Here is a 16,594-nt window from a genome sequence, read left to right as displayed (position 1 = left end):
GGACTAAGTTCATGGTCAAAATCATATTTTTCAACTCCTTTGTCTTGGACAAGTATTGAACTTCTCAGAATCTTGATAAAAATGATTTGAACAAGTTGTATAGGTGAAAAGTACACATCTCAATGTTGCTTAATGTTGTTTTAGAGAGAGCATAAACAGTGAGTGACTAGTTTCTCTCCATCTCCTATGGATCTTAATTTTTATTTTAACTTTGTACTAGACTTGTTAGAGTAGTTTTGGGTCTATAAAAAGTGAATAGAAAGTATAAAGTGCTATTATAATTCTTTACATATCCCCTCTGCAGTTTCTCCTGTTATTACTATTTTGTATTGCTTTTATATTTGTTATAGTAAATACATTAATACTGATATATTTATTATTAACTATAGACCATAGTTTACATTTGGGTTCACTCTTTGTACAGTTCTACAAATTTAAAAATATATATATAGTGTCATATATTCATTATAGTATATTATCATATAGAATTGATTTCAACTGCACTAAAATCTACTGTACTTCTCCTGCTCTTGCTCCTTCCCTCATTTCCACTCAGGTCCCTGAAAACCAATCACTGGTCTTTTCACTCTAAAGTTTAGCCTTTTCTAGAAGGCCATCTAGTTGGAAATATACAGTATGTAGTTTTTCAGACTGGCTTATTTCACTTACCAATATGAACTTGATGTTCTTCTATGTTTTTTCATGGTTTGATAGCTCATTTCTTTTTAGCATGGAATAATATTCTATTGTCCGGATGTATACAGTTTATTCATTCATTTATTTAAGGACATCTTGTTTGCCTTCACATCCTTGCAATTAGGAATAAAGCAATTTATTATAAATTATATATTATTAATTAATAATATTAATTATTAATATAAATTATTAATATTATAAAGCAATTTATAAATAAACATTTATAAATTTTTGTGTGAGCATAAATTTTCCTGTCATTTAAATAACTAAGGAGTACAATTGCTGGAGAGTATGATGGACTACATATAGCTTTGTTAAGAAAATGCTAAGCTGTCTTCCAAAATTGCTGCACTTTGCATTCTTATTAGTAATACACAGAAGTTTCTGTTGACCCACGACCTTCCCAGAAATTGTCTGTGTTTTGGATTTTCAGTTACTCTAATAGGTCTGTAGTGGCACCTTTTTGTTTTAATTTGCAAATTCATTGATGCCCTGTGATGTTGACTATCTAATCAATATGTTTATTTCCCATCCATATATATTCTTTTGTGAGATGTTCAGAGATTTTGCATATTTTTAATTGTGTTTTGCTTTCTAATTGCTGAGTATAAAGAGTTCTTTGTGTATTATGGATGGCAGCCCATTGTAGATCTGATTTTTAAATACTTTATCCCATATAAGTCTATGGCTTATATTTTCATTTTCTATGCAGATTTTTGCACATTTTAAGATCAAACTGTTTTAGTCATATGGATACTAGTATGGAGGTTCCTCAGAAAATTAAAAATAGAACTAAGAGATGATTCAACAATCCCACTATTGGGCTTATACTCAAAGGAAATGAAATCAGTAGGCTGAAGAGAAGTCTTCATTCTTCATGTTTATAGAGTCCTATTCACAATAGCTAAGATAGGAGTCCTTCTAAGTGTATATCAACAGATAAATGGATTAAGAAATGTGCATGTATACATAATGGAATAATATTCAGCCATACAAAATAATGAAACCTTGTCATTTTTGACAATACTGAAGAACCTGGAGGACATTATGGTAAGTGAAATAAGCCAGGCATAGAAGGACAAATACTGTATAATCCCTTCCATGTGTGGAATCCAAAAAGAGCTGGTCTCAATGAAGTTGAGAGTAAAATGGTGGCTTCTAGAAGCTTTCTGAGGCAGACAAGTTGGTGATAAGAAAACTGGACATTCACATGGAAAATAATTAAATTAGACCCTGATTTCTCACCATTTAGAAAAATCAACTCAAAACGAATTAAAGACGTAAGTGTAAGACCCCCAAACACTAGAAAGCATAGGAGAACTATTTTATAACATTGATCTGACCACTGATTTTTTTTGATAAGGCCTCAAAAGCAAAGGCAACAAAATAAATGAGATTGTATGAAACTAAAAGGAAACAATCAACAAAGTGAAGAATTGACCTAAAGTATGGGAGAAAACACTTATAAACTACATATCTGATAAAGGGTTAATAGTTAAAACTCATAAAGAACTCAAACAACTCAACACAAAGAAAACAAATAATTCTATTTGAAATGGGCAAAAGACATAAATAGAACTTCTCAAAAGAAAGCATACAAATAATAGGTACATAAAAAAATGAACAAAACAATGACAAAAGGCTTACCTAACCACTAAATATCAAGGAAATGCAACTCAATTTCACAAAATGATATCACCTAATACCTGTTAGAATGTTTATTATCAAAAAGAAAAAAGATAACAAGTGTTGGTGAGGATGTAAAGAAAAGGAAATCATTAAACACTGTTGGTGGGAATGTGAAGTAAAATGTTCAATATGGAAAACAGTATAGAAGTTCCTCAAAGCATTAAAAACAGAACTACCATATAGCCCAGCAATCCCACTTCTGGAGATTATATATCCAAAAAAATGAAATTAATACATCAAAGAAATATCAGCATTTCCATGTATATTACAGCACCATTTACAATAACCAAGATAGAGAATCAACTTAAGTGTCTACAACTGATGAATGGATCAAGAAAATGTGGTATGTATAAACAATGGATTACTATTCAGTCAAAACAAGGAAGGAAAAACTGTTATTTTTGACACCTTGATGAAATCCTATAACATTAAGTAAATTAAGTAAAATAAGCCAGGTACAGAAGGACAAGTACCACCCACATGTTGAATCTAATAAATTTGATCTCAAAAAAGTAGAGAGTAGAAGAGTATGTACTAAGGAATGGATGATTAGAGGGGAGGGGTAAAAGGAAAACATTCATCAAATTTAATTCATCAAATTAGGAAGGAAGAAAATAAAAAATGCACCTAGATAGCTAAATATTTATAAATGAGAAGTGATGGCTAGGGGCTGTGGAGTAGTGGTAGAGAGAACAGGTGGGTGGGGGGGGGAATGGGAAATGATTATCCATAGTCATGGAGTTTCTTTTTTATGTTATACACATGCTTAAAGGTTTTTGCAGTAATGGTTATACAACTTTGTTGCATACTACAAACTACTGACTGTACCTTTTAAGTGGGTGAATTGCATGATATATGGATTATATTTTTAATAAAGATTTTTAAAACAAAAAAAAAATAGCAGCACTGCACAATGGAAGATGCCTCAAACACTGAATGATTGTGCCAAACATCACATCCCTATTTCAAATCCACTTTAGGCCACTGTCATGGAAAGAAAGAAACACTATTAAACCAAGTTGTGTTGCAGCAGTCAGCTAACCTACAAAAAACATGCAGGGAAAGAAGTTCATTACAGAAAATGTGAAATATATACACAATGGAGTATTACTCAGCCATGAAGATGACTTTATGCCATTTGGCAGTAAATGGATGATCTGGAAACTATTGTGCTAAGTGAAATAAGCCAGTCCCAAAAGCCAAAGGTTGAATGTTTCTGCTGATATGAGGGAGAGTACAGTGTCAATTCTATGACCTCTAAGGGAGACTGTTTGGTGATATCTATCCAAATTTAAAATGTATGTGCCTTTTAACCAGTCATCCTACTTTGAGAAATTTATCCTACAAATGTTATTTGAATATGTGTGGAATTATATGTGTTCCACGTTGCTCACTGCAGCATTGTTTATGATAGCAGGAGAATGGAACAATTTAAATGCCTCTCAACTGGTCAAATAAATTATAGCATTAAAACAGAATACAATACATTTTTTTAATTGAGAAAAAAAGAAGTTCATTACAGAGACTAGGAAGTAGTCAGAAAAAAATCTTTTCTAAAAGTTATGACAGGAGCAAAGAGTTTCAAGAAGAAGTAGTCAAATAAAACTGTTTACTAGGATTGCCAACATAGGGCTAATGGTAACTAATTCTGTGCTATCTGTATATATCAGATTATCCTCACTACCCTATTCTAAATTGTGTTTTTGGCAAAATAAAGAGAAAAAATTTTTCACAGTACTTGAAATGTCATGTTTTCAAAACAGGTTTGTGGGGAAAGAAAACTATATGTAATCCAATCTTATTTAACTCTAAAATATTCTGTTTGAAAGACTCTTTGTTCCTATGTACAGTATTGATTTTTCCTGGGGAACTGTTAACACTTCTAAATTTTATATTACTCTAACTGCAGGTCTATCATATATAATGTCTGCACATCACCTTCTCTTCTAAAAAAAAGAGCTCTTTCCATTTTGCTTTGATACCAATGAAGTAATACACAACAAAAAGGCAGGAGCAATGGAGACATTGATTCCTCAAAAATTGTTTTAAACTCTTTCTTTCTTTAGGCAGAGGTCAAGAATCAAAGTGCAACATTAATTCAGTTTCTGATATTTTAACTGAGGAACAATTTTAATTTTTGTCATGTATACAATTAATTTACAATTATCACTTGTGTAAAAACAAAAATTTAAAAAAATTATTTAAAATCTGTGTGTGCACTTTTTTCCATCTCATTATAATTTTTTTCAAAGAAAAATTTAAAATATTCAGCGAATATCTATAAACTCACAACTAAGAATCTGAATTTAACATTTTGCCCTATTTGCTTTATCACACATAGGCCCACATATCTTCTACCCAATGAGGAATCTACTTTTTTTTTTTTTAAATAAAGTTAAGTTGTAGATACCGGACACTTCACTCCTAAATATATCAGCAGTTGTATCATTGAATTAGAGTTCATTATTTGCTTATAGTGGTGTTTTATTTCTTGAGATAGAATGCGTAGACCTTAGGAGTACTTTTGCTATGAACGGATATTTTTGTTCTCCCCCAGATTCATATGTTGAAGCCTTACTGTGATGGAATTTGCAGATGAGGTCTTTGAGAAGTCATTAGGTTAGGACAGTGGAGCCTCCATGAAAAGGCTTTGTGTTCTTATAATCCCCTGTCCAACGTATGAGGATACAATGAGAAGATGGCCATCTATAAATCAGGAAAGGGGTCTCTTCCAAGAATCCAGCCATGTTGCTACCATGATTTCCAACTTCCAGTCTTCAAAACTGTGAGAAATGAATGTTTGTTTTTTTTAAGCCATCTCAATTTAATAACCTGTTTCCATTTCAGAGCATTACATTCACTTCCAGGCCTCTTATCCCCCTTCTTAATCCATATCCTCAGAGGCAAATGCTGTTACATTTTCTACCTACATTAATTTTGCCATGTCTAGAATTTCCTATAAATGGAATTGTGTAGTATGTATGCTTTTGCATAGGCTTCTTTCATTTTCCATTTATTTGTTCTTTTTATATATACATGACATTAGAGTACATTTTGACATATTATTCATGCAAGGATTATAACTTTCTATTCTTGTGGTTGTATATGAAGTGGAGTTAAACGGGCCGTATATTCATATATAAACATAGGAAAGTTATGTATGATTCATTCATTTCCCATTTTAAAAAATATTTATCAATGTTCCTTCAAATAGCTTTCCCCTCCTCTCAATTATGGAGTAGAATTCCACTGAGAGATTACAACTGTATATTTTATCTATTCCACCAGTGGTGAACCCCTATTTCTTTTAGTTTTTAAGGGTGGGGTTTTTTTCTCTTATGACTAAAGCAATAAATAAATATTCGTGTGCATGTCTTTTTGTGATTTTCATACATCTTTATTGACTATACTAGAATTGGAATTGTGGGGGTATAGATGTGGTGGTGCATACTTATTGTTATTTATAACAAGCTGCTAGATCTTTTACAAAAGAACTATGCCATTTTACACTCCTACACTCATATATGAGGGTTCTGATCTACCTAAATTTTTGTTCAGATTTGCTACTGTCAGCCTTTTTAAACACTCTTATGAGAGTGTAGTGAAATCTGGCCGTATGATATGCTATCATATCATGACTATTCCATCCAAATGATTTTCTAATTTCCTGTTATTTCTTCTTGACCCATGGATTATTTTAAAATATTCTGTTTAATATATTCCCCAAAACTTGGCAATTTTCTTCTTATCTGGTTTTTATAGATTTTAATTTAACCTAACAATAGATAGAGAAAACAATATATGATTTGAACTTTTTAAGACCTATTTTAAAATAAGTTTTAGGATCATAGCAAAATTGAGAGGAAGGTACAGAGAATCCCAGATACTCCCTACTCTTGACACATATATATCCTATCCCATTTTCAACAGCTCCCATGAGTGGTATATTTATGACAACTCGTGACTCTATAATGATACATCATAATCACCCAAAGTTCACAATTTACATTAGGGCACACTCTTATTGTTGTATGTCCTACAGGTTTGGGAAAATATATGATGATAAGTGTCTAAAGGAGGACAAGATTTTGAATGGCCTTGGTGTGTGCAGCTCTTCCTCCTATGGGTTACAATTCTCAGACAGTATATAACATCCTGAGTTAAGAGGATTATATAAAGAGGTTATATAAATCTAACTTGGACTATTTTCATCTTGCCTAGTATAGGATGTCCTACACTTGAGCCCAGTGAGCTCAGAGTGCCTGATGCAGAAAACTCAAGAGTAATTTCTGGGTTCCTTTGCTGTGGTGCAAAGTGGGGCATGTGAAGATAACAATCCATCTACTCTAGGCAGCCTTCCAGAGCTTTTGATGGCCTACTCATCATATATTCTAGGCTTCTGAAAGTTCTCCCATCCTATACAAGTGATAAGTTTGTTTCACCTGACATGTTGTGTAAATGCTCTTGTTTTACCACTCATTCTGTCATCTGAGTATGTGCAAAACCTCTCAACAGACCTGAGAACCTGTGCAGTAGCCACCACTGTAGTATCAGCAGACTATATTCACTCTTAATTCCTGTGTTCTATTTATCCCTTCTGGCCCCAAGTTTGAAAACAGCTGATGTTTTTACTGATTTAGTTTGGCCTTTTCTAGAATGTCATATAATTGTAATTACATAGTACAACATCTTTTCATATTGGTTTATTTCACTTTGTAATAAACCTTTTTCTATGTCTTTTTATGGTTTGATAACTAACATTTTAGTACTGAATAATATTCCACTGTCCAGGTATATTAGTTTATTTACCCAATGACTACAGTTTGACATGGTGGTTTTATTTAGTTTTCCCATTTCTGACCACTCTTTCTCATTTCCTGCCTTTATTCTGGTTGTGTTATTTCTTTTCATACTAACATATTACTAGCTTTTCTGCTCTTTCTTTGCAGTATTTAATTTATTCTGATGGGGAAAGGAGGGGTGGCATATCATAGCCTTAAAACTACACCACTTCATGAGAAAGTTTCAATAATAGTTCCATTTACTACTTCTATAGCCAAAGGCTGTGTTTTGATTGGATTACATTTGCCACTTTCAAAATCAATGGCTGTGGCTCTGAATTCAAGGAGAAACTATAAATCACACATTGTTGGTATATAAACACAACTCATCCAAATATCAAGACTTATTAATTGTCCAATGTGATAATTTTAGTTACTCAGCAATCATGTCATATACGTGTATTGCAGTAACAGTGCATCAATTTTTTGTAGGCTTTTCAAATACGTGATAGTATGATTATGGTTTTTTTTAAAAAGAGGTTTTTTGTTTTCCTCCCTTCCCTCCTCTACCCCTCCCTAACAAGATTAGGGAGACAGTGTTCTTTTCTTTCCCTAAAACACACCCACTACAGGAAAGAGATGCCTGCTAAGGATCTGAAAAGTGAATTAACAAGTGAATCCTAATACACCATCAGTGCACCTGGAACCCCTCCCTACCAAAGCACAATTGGAATGTGACCCTTGAAGAGTTCCTTTAAACACTCCCCTGCCCCCATCAAGAGAGTCACAGCCTTTTTTACGGGAGTCCCCAGTGTTTCTCCTTTGGTAGCAAAGCAATAAACCTTCTTTTTCTTTTTTCTTATACAATAAGGAGACACACATCCAAGCAGGACCTCAGGAAACAAGAACTTTGAAAAGACGTTCATTATCCTATCAAACGGGAATCTATCTTGGATTTACCCAGTTAGCGGCTACTAGAGAGCAGGCACCCGCCACGCCGCAGGGGGGTTTTGCTGTGAACTCAAATAGCCTAATCACGCTGGTGGGGTGCAGGAGAGTGTACCAGGTACTTAGCGGAGCAAGAACTCTGAGGAAGCCCACGAAGTGTGGAAGAAAGGCAAAGTCCAGCAAAGACCACCCTCCCTCCCTTCCGGGAGGCGAGGCTAAAACGCAAATTGTGATGCGCCTGCGCACTGACGGCTCAGCGTAAAGAACCAATAGGACAGATGGGTGGGCGGGTTGTAGGCCGATACTTGATTTCCGGTTCCGGTGGACCTCTGTGAGTCGGCTGCTGTGCTACGTGTCTTTAGCATCTTAAGTGGCAACCGAGCCGCTGGGCCCGTGAGGATCTTCTTACCTGTAGGAAGGGGCTAACCCGAAGGGTAAGGGGGAACCGGGCGTGCCGGGACACCAGGCTTTTGTGGCTGGCGTAGGCGGGCTTCTGATTCCTACGGAGGCATTGGTGGGCGATGAGAGGATCCACCCGTTGAGGTCTGAGTCTGGATCCGGTCCCAATTTACCTTCCTGCACCGCCTCCAGTGTAAACCTAGACCCAGAGCCGCGTCTACCCAGGGCTGAGTTCTGGTCCATGGCTCAGCTTTGTAGTTCCTCATTCTTTGCCGTCTTTCAGAGCGAACTCTTAAAATCTGGGGGGCTTCCAGTGTGTGTGGTCAGAGATGAAGGCCTGCCGCCTGCATGGTTGGCAGTGTATGTGTGTGTGTGTAATCCTGCCTTATAAAATTTCTGTATATAGGTCTAGCCCTGCCACCACTCCTTGTGGTGTATAGTAGTGGAGTTGATCTAGTTTTTAAATGAGGAGATCGTGGTGGATTCTTGAATCTCCTCAGACCTTTGGATGCTATGTTCTTTGAAGTGAGGGTTTTTTTTCTTTTTTGGGGGTGGGGGGGAGAAAGTGTGCTAAGCATTTATCACGATGGCTTTGATTACATAAAGTTTAAAACCATAGGATTTCGGCAAAGTTAGAAAATAACCGTTATTGTGTTTTTTGTTCCCGAACATTTTCAGAATTTCTAATAACTCGTGTTTAATTACCCTAGGCGAGGAAACTGGGCCTTATAGAGGCCAAGGATTTGAATCACTATCTGACTACTGTTTTAAGCACTAGAAATAGAGTTAAATACCCTGCCCTTATTAGCTCTTTTACCAATGTCTTTGAATGACATTTCTATTAGCTTAATAAGCTCTCAAAAGAATCTATATGATGAAGTACATAACCCTGTTTCCTTAAAAGCTGTGTGCACAACTAAAGGTTTGGAGTTTATTAGTCTTACAGAATCTGGATCCTGCTTTTGCTAATCTTTGTGGGTTTGAAAATTTTACCGTCTGTCCATTCCACACAGTACACTCTGTATAGTGTGTAAGCATGGTTTATAACAATAAGGTTGAAATTTACGTTTTCTTTCATTTAAGGCTCTTAATTTCTGAGTAGTTTAAAATAAAATACAGAAAGTACTTTTTAGATCCTCGGATAGTTTGCTTCTTAGCAGAAACATTGAATGAGGAGTGGGTAAGGAATAGGATGTGTTGTCAGTTGTGTAACCTTTTAATAGAGAAAGCCCCTTTATATTAAATATGATTCTTTGTAAATAAGGATAACATCATTTGATCTGATGCTTTCCTGGAATTTACAAAAAGAACATAAATTAAGACCTTGGAGTCTGCTTTTTTTGTTTAGTTTTGTTTTATGAGATGGAATAGAATGTCAGGCATGAATTCATGGCTGGTCTCATTTACATCTTTATGTAACTTAGCAAGTCTTTGTTATGTGATAAATAATATTCCTGAGCAACTTTTGTTTGTTTGCTTAAACAGGCAATCATGGATCAGGTAATGCAATTTGTTGAGCCAAGTCGGCAGTTTGTGAAGGACTCAATTCGTCTTGTTAAAAGATGCACCAAACCTGATAGAAAAGGTAATACCTTTAACATGAGAGAAAAAGTTAAAAATCTTTGCATTTTTTTCTAAGCATTGAATTTAACATATTCCAGATTAGCATCCATTGCATTCCTTTCATCAGTATATGATTTATTTTGTTTTATTGCTTCAAAACATTATCACTTCTTAAATTGTATACAGTCTTCTAATTTTTTTTGTTCTGTGTTTTTCTTTTTGTTTGCTTTTTTTTTTTTGGCCTCCCCCGCTCTGCCCACCCTCTTGGTGTACTGGGCATGGAACCCAGAAGTAGTCTACCACTGAACTACCTCCTCAGCCCTTTGTTTTTTAATTTGGAATAGGATGTCTCACTAAGTTGCCAAGCTGCTCTGCTCTTTAAGTTGTGATCCTCCTGCATCAGCTTTCCAAAATCTGGGATTACAGGCATGCAGCACTGCTTTATATATTTGTTTATGTATTTTAAATGATCTAAGTTTAGTTATTACAGCTTTACTTTGCATGTTACACTGAAGTTAGTCATTTTATAATTTTTAGAATTTTTATGTCTTTTATATTACTTCTCTGGAAAAATCTCTAGAGCCTTCTCTGCTCTATCCCCACCCAGTGAACAAAACTTTTAACATGAAACCAATAATATAGGTTGTTGCCAACCTAGAAAGTATATTTTGTCTTGTGTCATGATTCATGTGTTAAAAGGTACAGCAAAAGTAATATACTTTTATTCATTGAGTTAGGAACTCGGGATATAATACAAAATGTAATTTAATATTATGTGTAATACTATATATAAATAAATACGATAGGGAACAGTCCTTGTTCTCATGAAGCTAAGAATCTATCAGAGAAGACTGTCATAAACAAGACACTCCAATTGTGTTTTTAAATTACTGCTGGGGTAGGAAATAGGGAAATACTAGGAGGTCTGGTTCATTTAATGTAAGGACTGACAAAGTCAGGAGGTCAGGTAAAAATTTCCTGAGGAAATAACATGAAACTCAGACATACCAGAATTGAAATCTTTTTATAAAATTGTGCTCAATGTAATTTGATTTTTTAAAACCTTAATGTTGGATTCATTATGATATACCAGAAATTTATCATTGTTTCAAATATACCAAATATATACCGAAATTCTGATTTTATAATTAGTATGTTAGAGTAAAAATTGTTGCATTGAAACATTAAGAAAAATACCATGTGTTCTGTCTTCCATCCTTTTTTTTTTTTTTCCTTACTTATTTAGGTCATTTGCTGAGAAAAGCAGATATTTTCAGTGCTTATTGATGAATTCACTATGAGAGACCTACACTTTCAATTCGTTTCCTTAAATATCAACAAAGTATGAAAATTTAAAACTTTTCCAAGTATTTACTATTAGTAGGTATATATTGGACAGGAGAAGTTCCTAATAGGTATATAACTAGAATTAATAAAAGTTTATTTATATTACTGATAGTTTTTTCCCCCATACTTTCAATGACAGTGCAAAAAATTAATGTGAATTTTATGTTTTGAAATACAGAATTCCAGAAGATTGCCATGGCAACAGCAATAGGATTTGCTATAATGGGATTCATTGGTTTCTTTGTGAAATTGATCCATATCCCTATTAATAACATCATTGTGTAAGTAAATTTTATAGAACAGACTATATTTAAGAATGAATGAAAATTGAAACTACTTGAGTTGAAAATTAAGTCTATTTTATTAATACTGAGAGCTATCTCTTGACTTCTTAATGTTGTAAATATTTACTGATATTTATTATTTATATTATATACAGTTTTAATATCAATTTTGTGAGCAAGGCTGAGTTTTCTTTGATAACTAAAATTTTTTAGGGTCATGGAAGTTACTTAAAGGGATTCAATATGTCATAAAGTATTCAGTGACAGAACCAATATTCAAGTACAATTTCTCGTTATACTATGTCTTGTGGATTTTCAAGATGCAAAAAAAAACAAACTTTCTTTATTTGAAAATTATTATTTTGATACAGTTCTGACTCTGAACCAGATTGTCTACATTCTTATGGTTAGTTTTGTTACTAGGCGGTCATAACTTTGTGCAGTGTCTTAGCTTTTCTGTGTCCAATTCATTCAATGAGGATAGTAGTTCTTACTTGCTTTCTAGTAAAGATTAATGACTTAAGCCATTTAAGGCCTTGAGAAAATGATGTGGTTAAGGATTTAAATGGAAATTATTATTGTAATTAACTACTATCACTAACAGTAGGGTATTATAACCTTTAGGTATAAAGAGGAGGAGAGAACACTGAGAAATACTGAGATCTCTTTGTTCTTTTCCAAAGGCTTTTGCTTCTTAAATTCATTGCAAGAAAAATATTGTCATTGGAACACCTGATGAATCTAATTTTCAGTTTTAGTTAAGTTAGTGGAAGGTCTTGATAGGAGTTTCAGTACTTAACTCTGTGATCTTGTGTTCATATTACTTTCTTAGTCTCATCTGCAGTTTGGGGGTTATAGTAACTCTCTTTATTTTATGATGTCTTAAAGTCTGCAACAATTATTTAGACACGTTTTTTAAACTCTAAATCTCTTAAATACTAGGTATTTTGTCACTGATACTGGTGGAGGTTGTCTTATAAATATAGGTGGATTTCTTAAGTAAATTATAATGGTTATTAAGCAAAAGTTTCAGAAAGTGATATTTTAAGATCATGAAGAGTTGTAGCTGTAAGGAACCAAGTCACTCAAATCTCTGTCAGTTCAGAAATCCTTTTTATGTTACTAATGAGAAATGTTAACTCTGGAATTGTGGAACCTTGGAATGAATACCAAATTAGAATTCCCAAACCCTAGACTGTTTCTGGGCTATAGTTGCCCAAGTAAAAAGGTGTAATAGAGTCTCCTGTCAAGTCCTTCTTTTTTTTTTTAATACTACGTTTTTCCCTACCCACACTTAGCAGTGTATTTTTATCTCTCTTGCCAGACTTCACTGTCTGCCTTAGGTCATACTTAGATATGTCTGCCTGTTACATTAAGATTATGAGTTCTGAGTAAAACCTGTTTGGTTATTTAATGTTACATAAATATGTGATATATTTACATAAAAATAAATATATTTATAAATACACACACAAACATATATGTATATAGTAGAATATAGTCTAGTGTTATCTTGTATCCATAAAGCCCTGGATAACTGTTAGTTTAATTAAGTGATCAACTTCAGGTTCTTTATCTTTTTCAAGTGGTGATGGTGTTAATAATATAGAGAACTTACCCTGTGCCACAGACTGTTCTTGTGTAATCCTCAGGAAGGAACTGAGACATGGAGAGACTAACTTAAATTGTATGGCTCATAAGTGGTGGAATAGCATATGAAACCTTTGGGATGCTTGTTGCTTAGAAAAACTTTCTTCTAGTTAAAAAAATTATTTCAGTGTTAAGAGTTTAAGTCTATTTTTAGATACTTTTTACCATAAAGTGAAGACCAAATAAAGTGTTTTGTGAGATAAGAAAAATATACTCTTTTCATGTTATGCCATGGAATCATAAATCACTGTTTAGTTCAGTGATGGAAAAGGAAATGTAACCAGAGGCTTCCCTTTGACTAGACTGAATTATTGTGACGTCTTTTTTTCTTTACAATTTTTTCCTCCTTATTTTACAATTATATCATCAAAATTAATGCCCACAGTACTATAATTTAAAGGAGTTGTGCATTGCTGGTCTGTTAGTTATATCAGTCTAATTCAATAACATAAACTTTCATCTAGTAGTGGGATTGTTTTTGTTTATTTAGTATCATAGTTTTAACTGTATATCCAACATTACAATTTTGTTTGTTTGTTTTTTGTGTTGCTATTTTTCATGGAGCTAGGGATCCACATGCTAGGCAAGTGTGCAGCCACTGAGCAACATCCCTAGCCCTATGCTTTTAAAGCTTAGGATGTCTTCTGCAGAAAAGATAACTTTGATTTTCATATAATTAAAAGTGGTTTTTGAATGATTGTGGCACAGTGTAGTGGGTGAGAACCATTGTGCTAGTCTGCAGTCTTTATTTTGAACTGCCTTGCTGACTGTATCAACCATTTTGTATTATAATTAATATTTGTTGTTATGTTCAGGAAGACATGAGTATTGTGAGTTTTAAAATACACCTGTTCAAAAAAACATCATCACTAGGGACTTTGCGGTTCTAAGATTTTAAATCTCAGTGTGTCTTTCTTTTATGCTTACTTGGGGCAAAGTTAGTTATAGCTCTCAAATAACTGGTTTTTGATTCCATATTATTATAGCATGTTGCAGTTCAAATAATTTTACAATTAAAATCTCATATATACTAAAAAAATTCCATTTTTCTTTCTTTTACAGGGGTGGCTGAATGCTTTTTGACAAAGCTTTTCATCTTATGGATTAGTGAACAAATGAGGGTTTAAATGCTCATGAAGTAAAAGTTTGCCTGTTTACTTTTTTCTTCTGAGGTATTTTCTATTGCTAAATTAAAACCATTTCAAAAGAAACAAACTTCTCTTTTTTTCATCACAGACATCAGATTTTAATGATAGAAAATAATGGCTGATTATTTTTTTTTTGAATATTTTCATTTATAAGGGAAATGAACAGGTCCTGTGAAATAGCAATATTAGAGTGTTCATGTGGCTATAAGAAAGTACCCAAGATTGGGTAATTTATAGATAATAGAATTTTTTCCCCCTACAATTCTAGAGGCTCTGAAGTCCGAGATCCAAGTACCAACATGTAGTATCTTCAGGGAAATAAAAATACATTGACGCTTTGACCATCACTTATCTTAAGGAGACCATAAAGCCAGCTTTTATTGATAGTTATTTAGCTCCTTAAAAGAATAAAAAGGTGTATGCATGTGTGTATATTTTATGAGTATTTTGGGAGGTACATGTACTTGTGTACATCTGTATATATACATGTATACAAATACACATGGTTATATTGAGCACATATGATGGAAATTAATCCAAAATACAAACTTTGCTGCTAATCATATTTTTTGTAGGATAAAATGAATCTGAAAATTAATTTTTTTGACATAGAGAATTATAAATTCCTATTTATAGCATACATTTGGACTGCTCAGTTATTTTGGTGACTTCATGGGTAGATAAGGTATTACATAAATATTTTGTATTTATCCATGTATATAAAATGCAATTTGACCAAGAACTCTGGTGATAGAGCAGAATAATCTTCATAAACATGAATTGAATTTCTTAAATAAGAAAAAATAGGGTTTTTTGTTTTTTATTAACCATAGTCCTCTTGTATATGTATGTGTATGAGCTGGTACATTTGTGTTGTAAAACAGTACTTCAGCATGCATGTGACTCATCTGAGAGTGTTTCTTTAAGATGATGATAATGATGATGATGATGATTTTGGTACTGGGGATTGAACCCAGAGGTGCTTAGCCACTGAGCCACACCTTTTTATTTTTATTTAGAGACAGGGTCTCGCTGAATTGTTAAGTGCATTGCTAAATTGCTGAGGCTGGCTTTGAACTCATGATCCTCCTACTAAGGCCTCCTGAGCCTCTGGGATTACAGGCATGTGCCACTGCACCTGGCTTTAAAATTATTTTCTAAATAACAATAGCAGAACATAGTAATCCCCTTCTTGTGGCAGTTTCCATGGCTCCTGGTGTTCTACGAGCAAATCCTTGACCAATGTGTTAAAATCTACTTTAATAACAAAAAAGACAACACACATAAGAGAGGGAGAAGGTAATAGTACAGACAGTGGCAGAGCCTTGATCGGGGAGGGAAAGAAAGACTAGTTCCTATTTCAGTAGCTTTGGAACTGGTGGCGGGCATTGCCTTACTCTGAAATCTGTTCTTTTGGCTATGTATTAGAAAGGTTATGCTTATAGGGAAGGTACTTAATTCAGCCTGAGCATAAGAGGCATCTTGTAGTTTTGTGCTTTAAACTGGCACCTGTATCAGAAAGCTACCTAAAATGAGCTGAGTTCTACCACTATTACACTAGGCATGACTTTCTGCTCTGTAAAAAGTCTCTGGGTAGATTTTCCCACTCTGGATATTTTTCAGTTTATTTTGCCTATGCCTATAACCTTTCCATAAACGCTAGTCTAGTAGTGTGTGTATTTTTCCCTTATAATTTTTATTTTTATTTTTTGCTGTGTTGGTGGATTAAGCCCAGGGTCTTGCTTATGAAACACAAATGCTCCACAAGTGTCACATCAGCTGCCCTTCATAATTTTTGTAATCCTACTAGACCTTGCTTAAAAAATATTTATTTTTAAATCAATCTTGCTTTTAGCACTATTTTTTAGAATTTTTACAAAACACCTAGAGAAAGCTTCTGGAATATCTTGACTTCATGTTTTAGAGTTCATTAATTCTGAATTATAATACATTAATAATAATTTATTAAAATGCATTTGCATTCTCCTCCCCATCAAAAAACAAAAACAAACCCTTACATGATTGTTCTTTACAAGTCCCTCAGAAAATTTTTTAAATGAATAGTATTTACTATAACTGTTGTCTCACC

The 16,594-nt window shown here is 33.7% G+C and overlaps 1 protein-coding gene across 1 annotated transcript; it reads left to right on the top strand.

Annotated features, from left to right (window-relative positions):
* Positions 1 to 8,434: 8,434 nt before the first annotated feature.
* On the top strand, positions 8,435 to 14,514 carry Sec61g (SEC61 translocon subunit gamma). The gene is made up of 4 exons (XM_027949389.3): positions 8,435 to 8,548; positions 9,999 to 10,098; positions 11,602 to 11,704; positions 14,420 to 14,514. The coding sequence occupies exons 2-4, from the start codon at positions 10,005 to 10,007 to the stop codon at positions 14,427 to 14,429; spliced, it is 207 nt and encodes a 68-aa protein (XP_027805190.1). The 5' UTR covers positions 8,435 to 8,548; positions 9,999 to 10,004; the 3' UTR covers positions 14,430 to 14,514.
* The last annotated feature ends 2,080 nt before the right edge of the window (positions 14,515 to 16,594 follow it).

Source organism: Marmota flaviventris, chromosome 1 (assembly GCF_047511675.1).
Source record: "Marmota flaviventris isolate mMarFla1 chromosome 1, mMarFla1.hap1, whole genome shotgun sequence".
NCBI classification, from domain to species: Eukaryota; Metazoa; Chordata; class Mammalia; order Rodentia; family Sciuridae; genus Marmota; species Marmota flaviventris.
This window is presented reverse-complemented; position numbering and strand designations above follow the sequence as displayed.

Coding starts and splice junctions, on each gene's coding strand:
- Sec61g (XM_027949389.3), top strand. CDS start 10,005: ATGGATCAGGTAATGCAATTTGTTGAGCCAAGTCGGCAGTTTGTGAAG. Junction 10,099..11,601: donor CACCAAACCTGATAGAAAAG/GTAATACCTTTA, acceptor TTTGAAATACAG/AATTCCAGAAGATTGCCATG.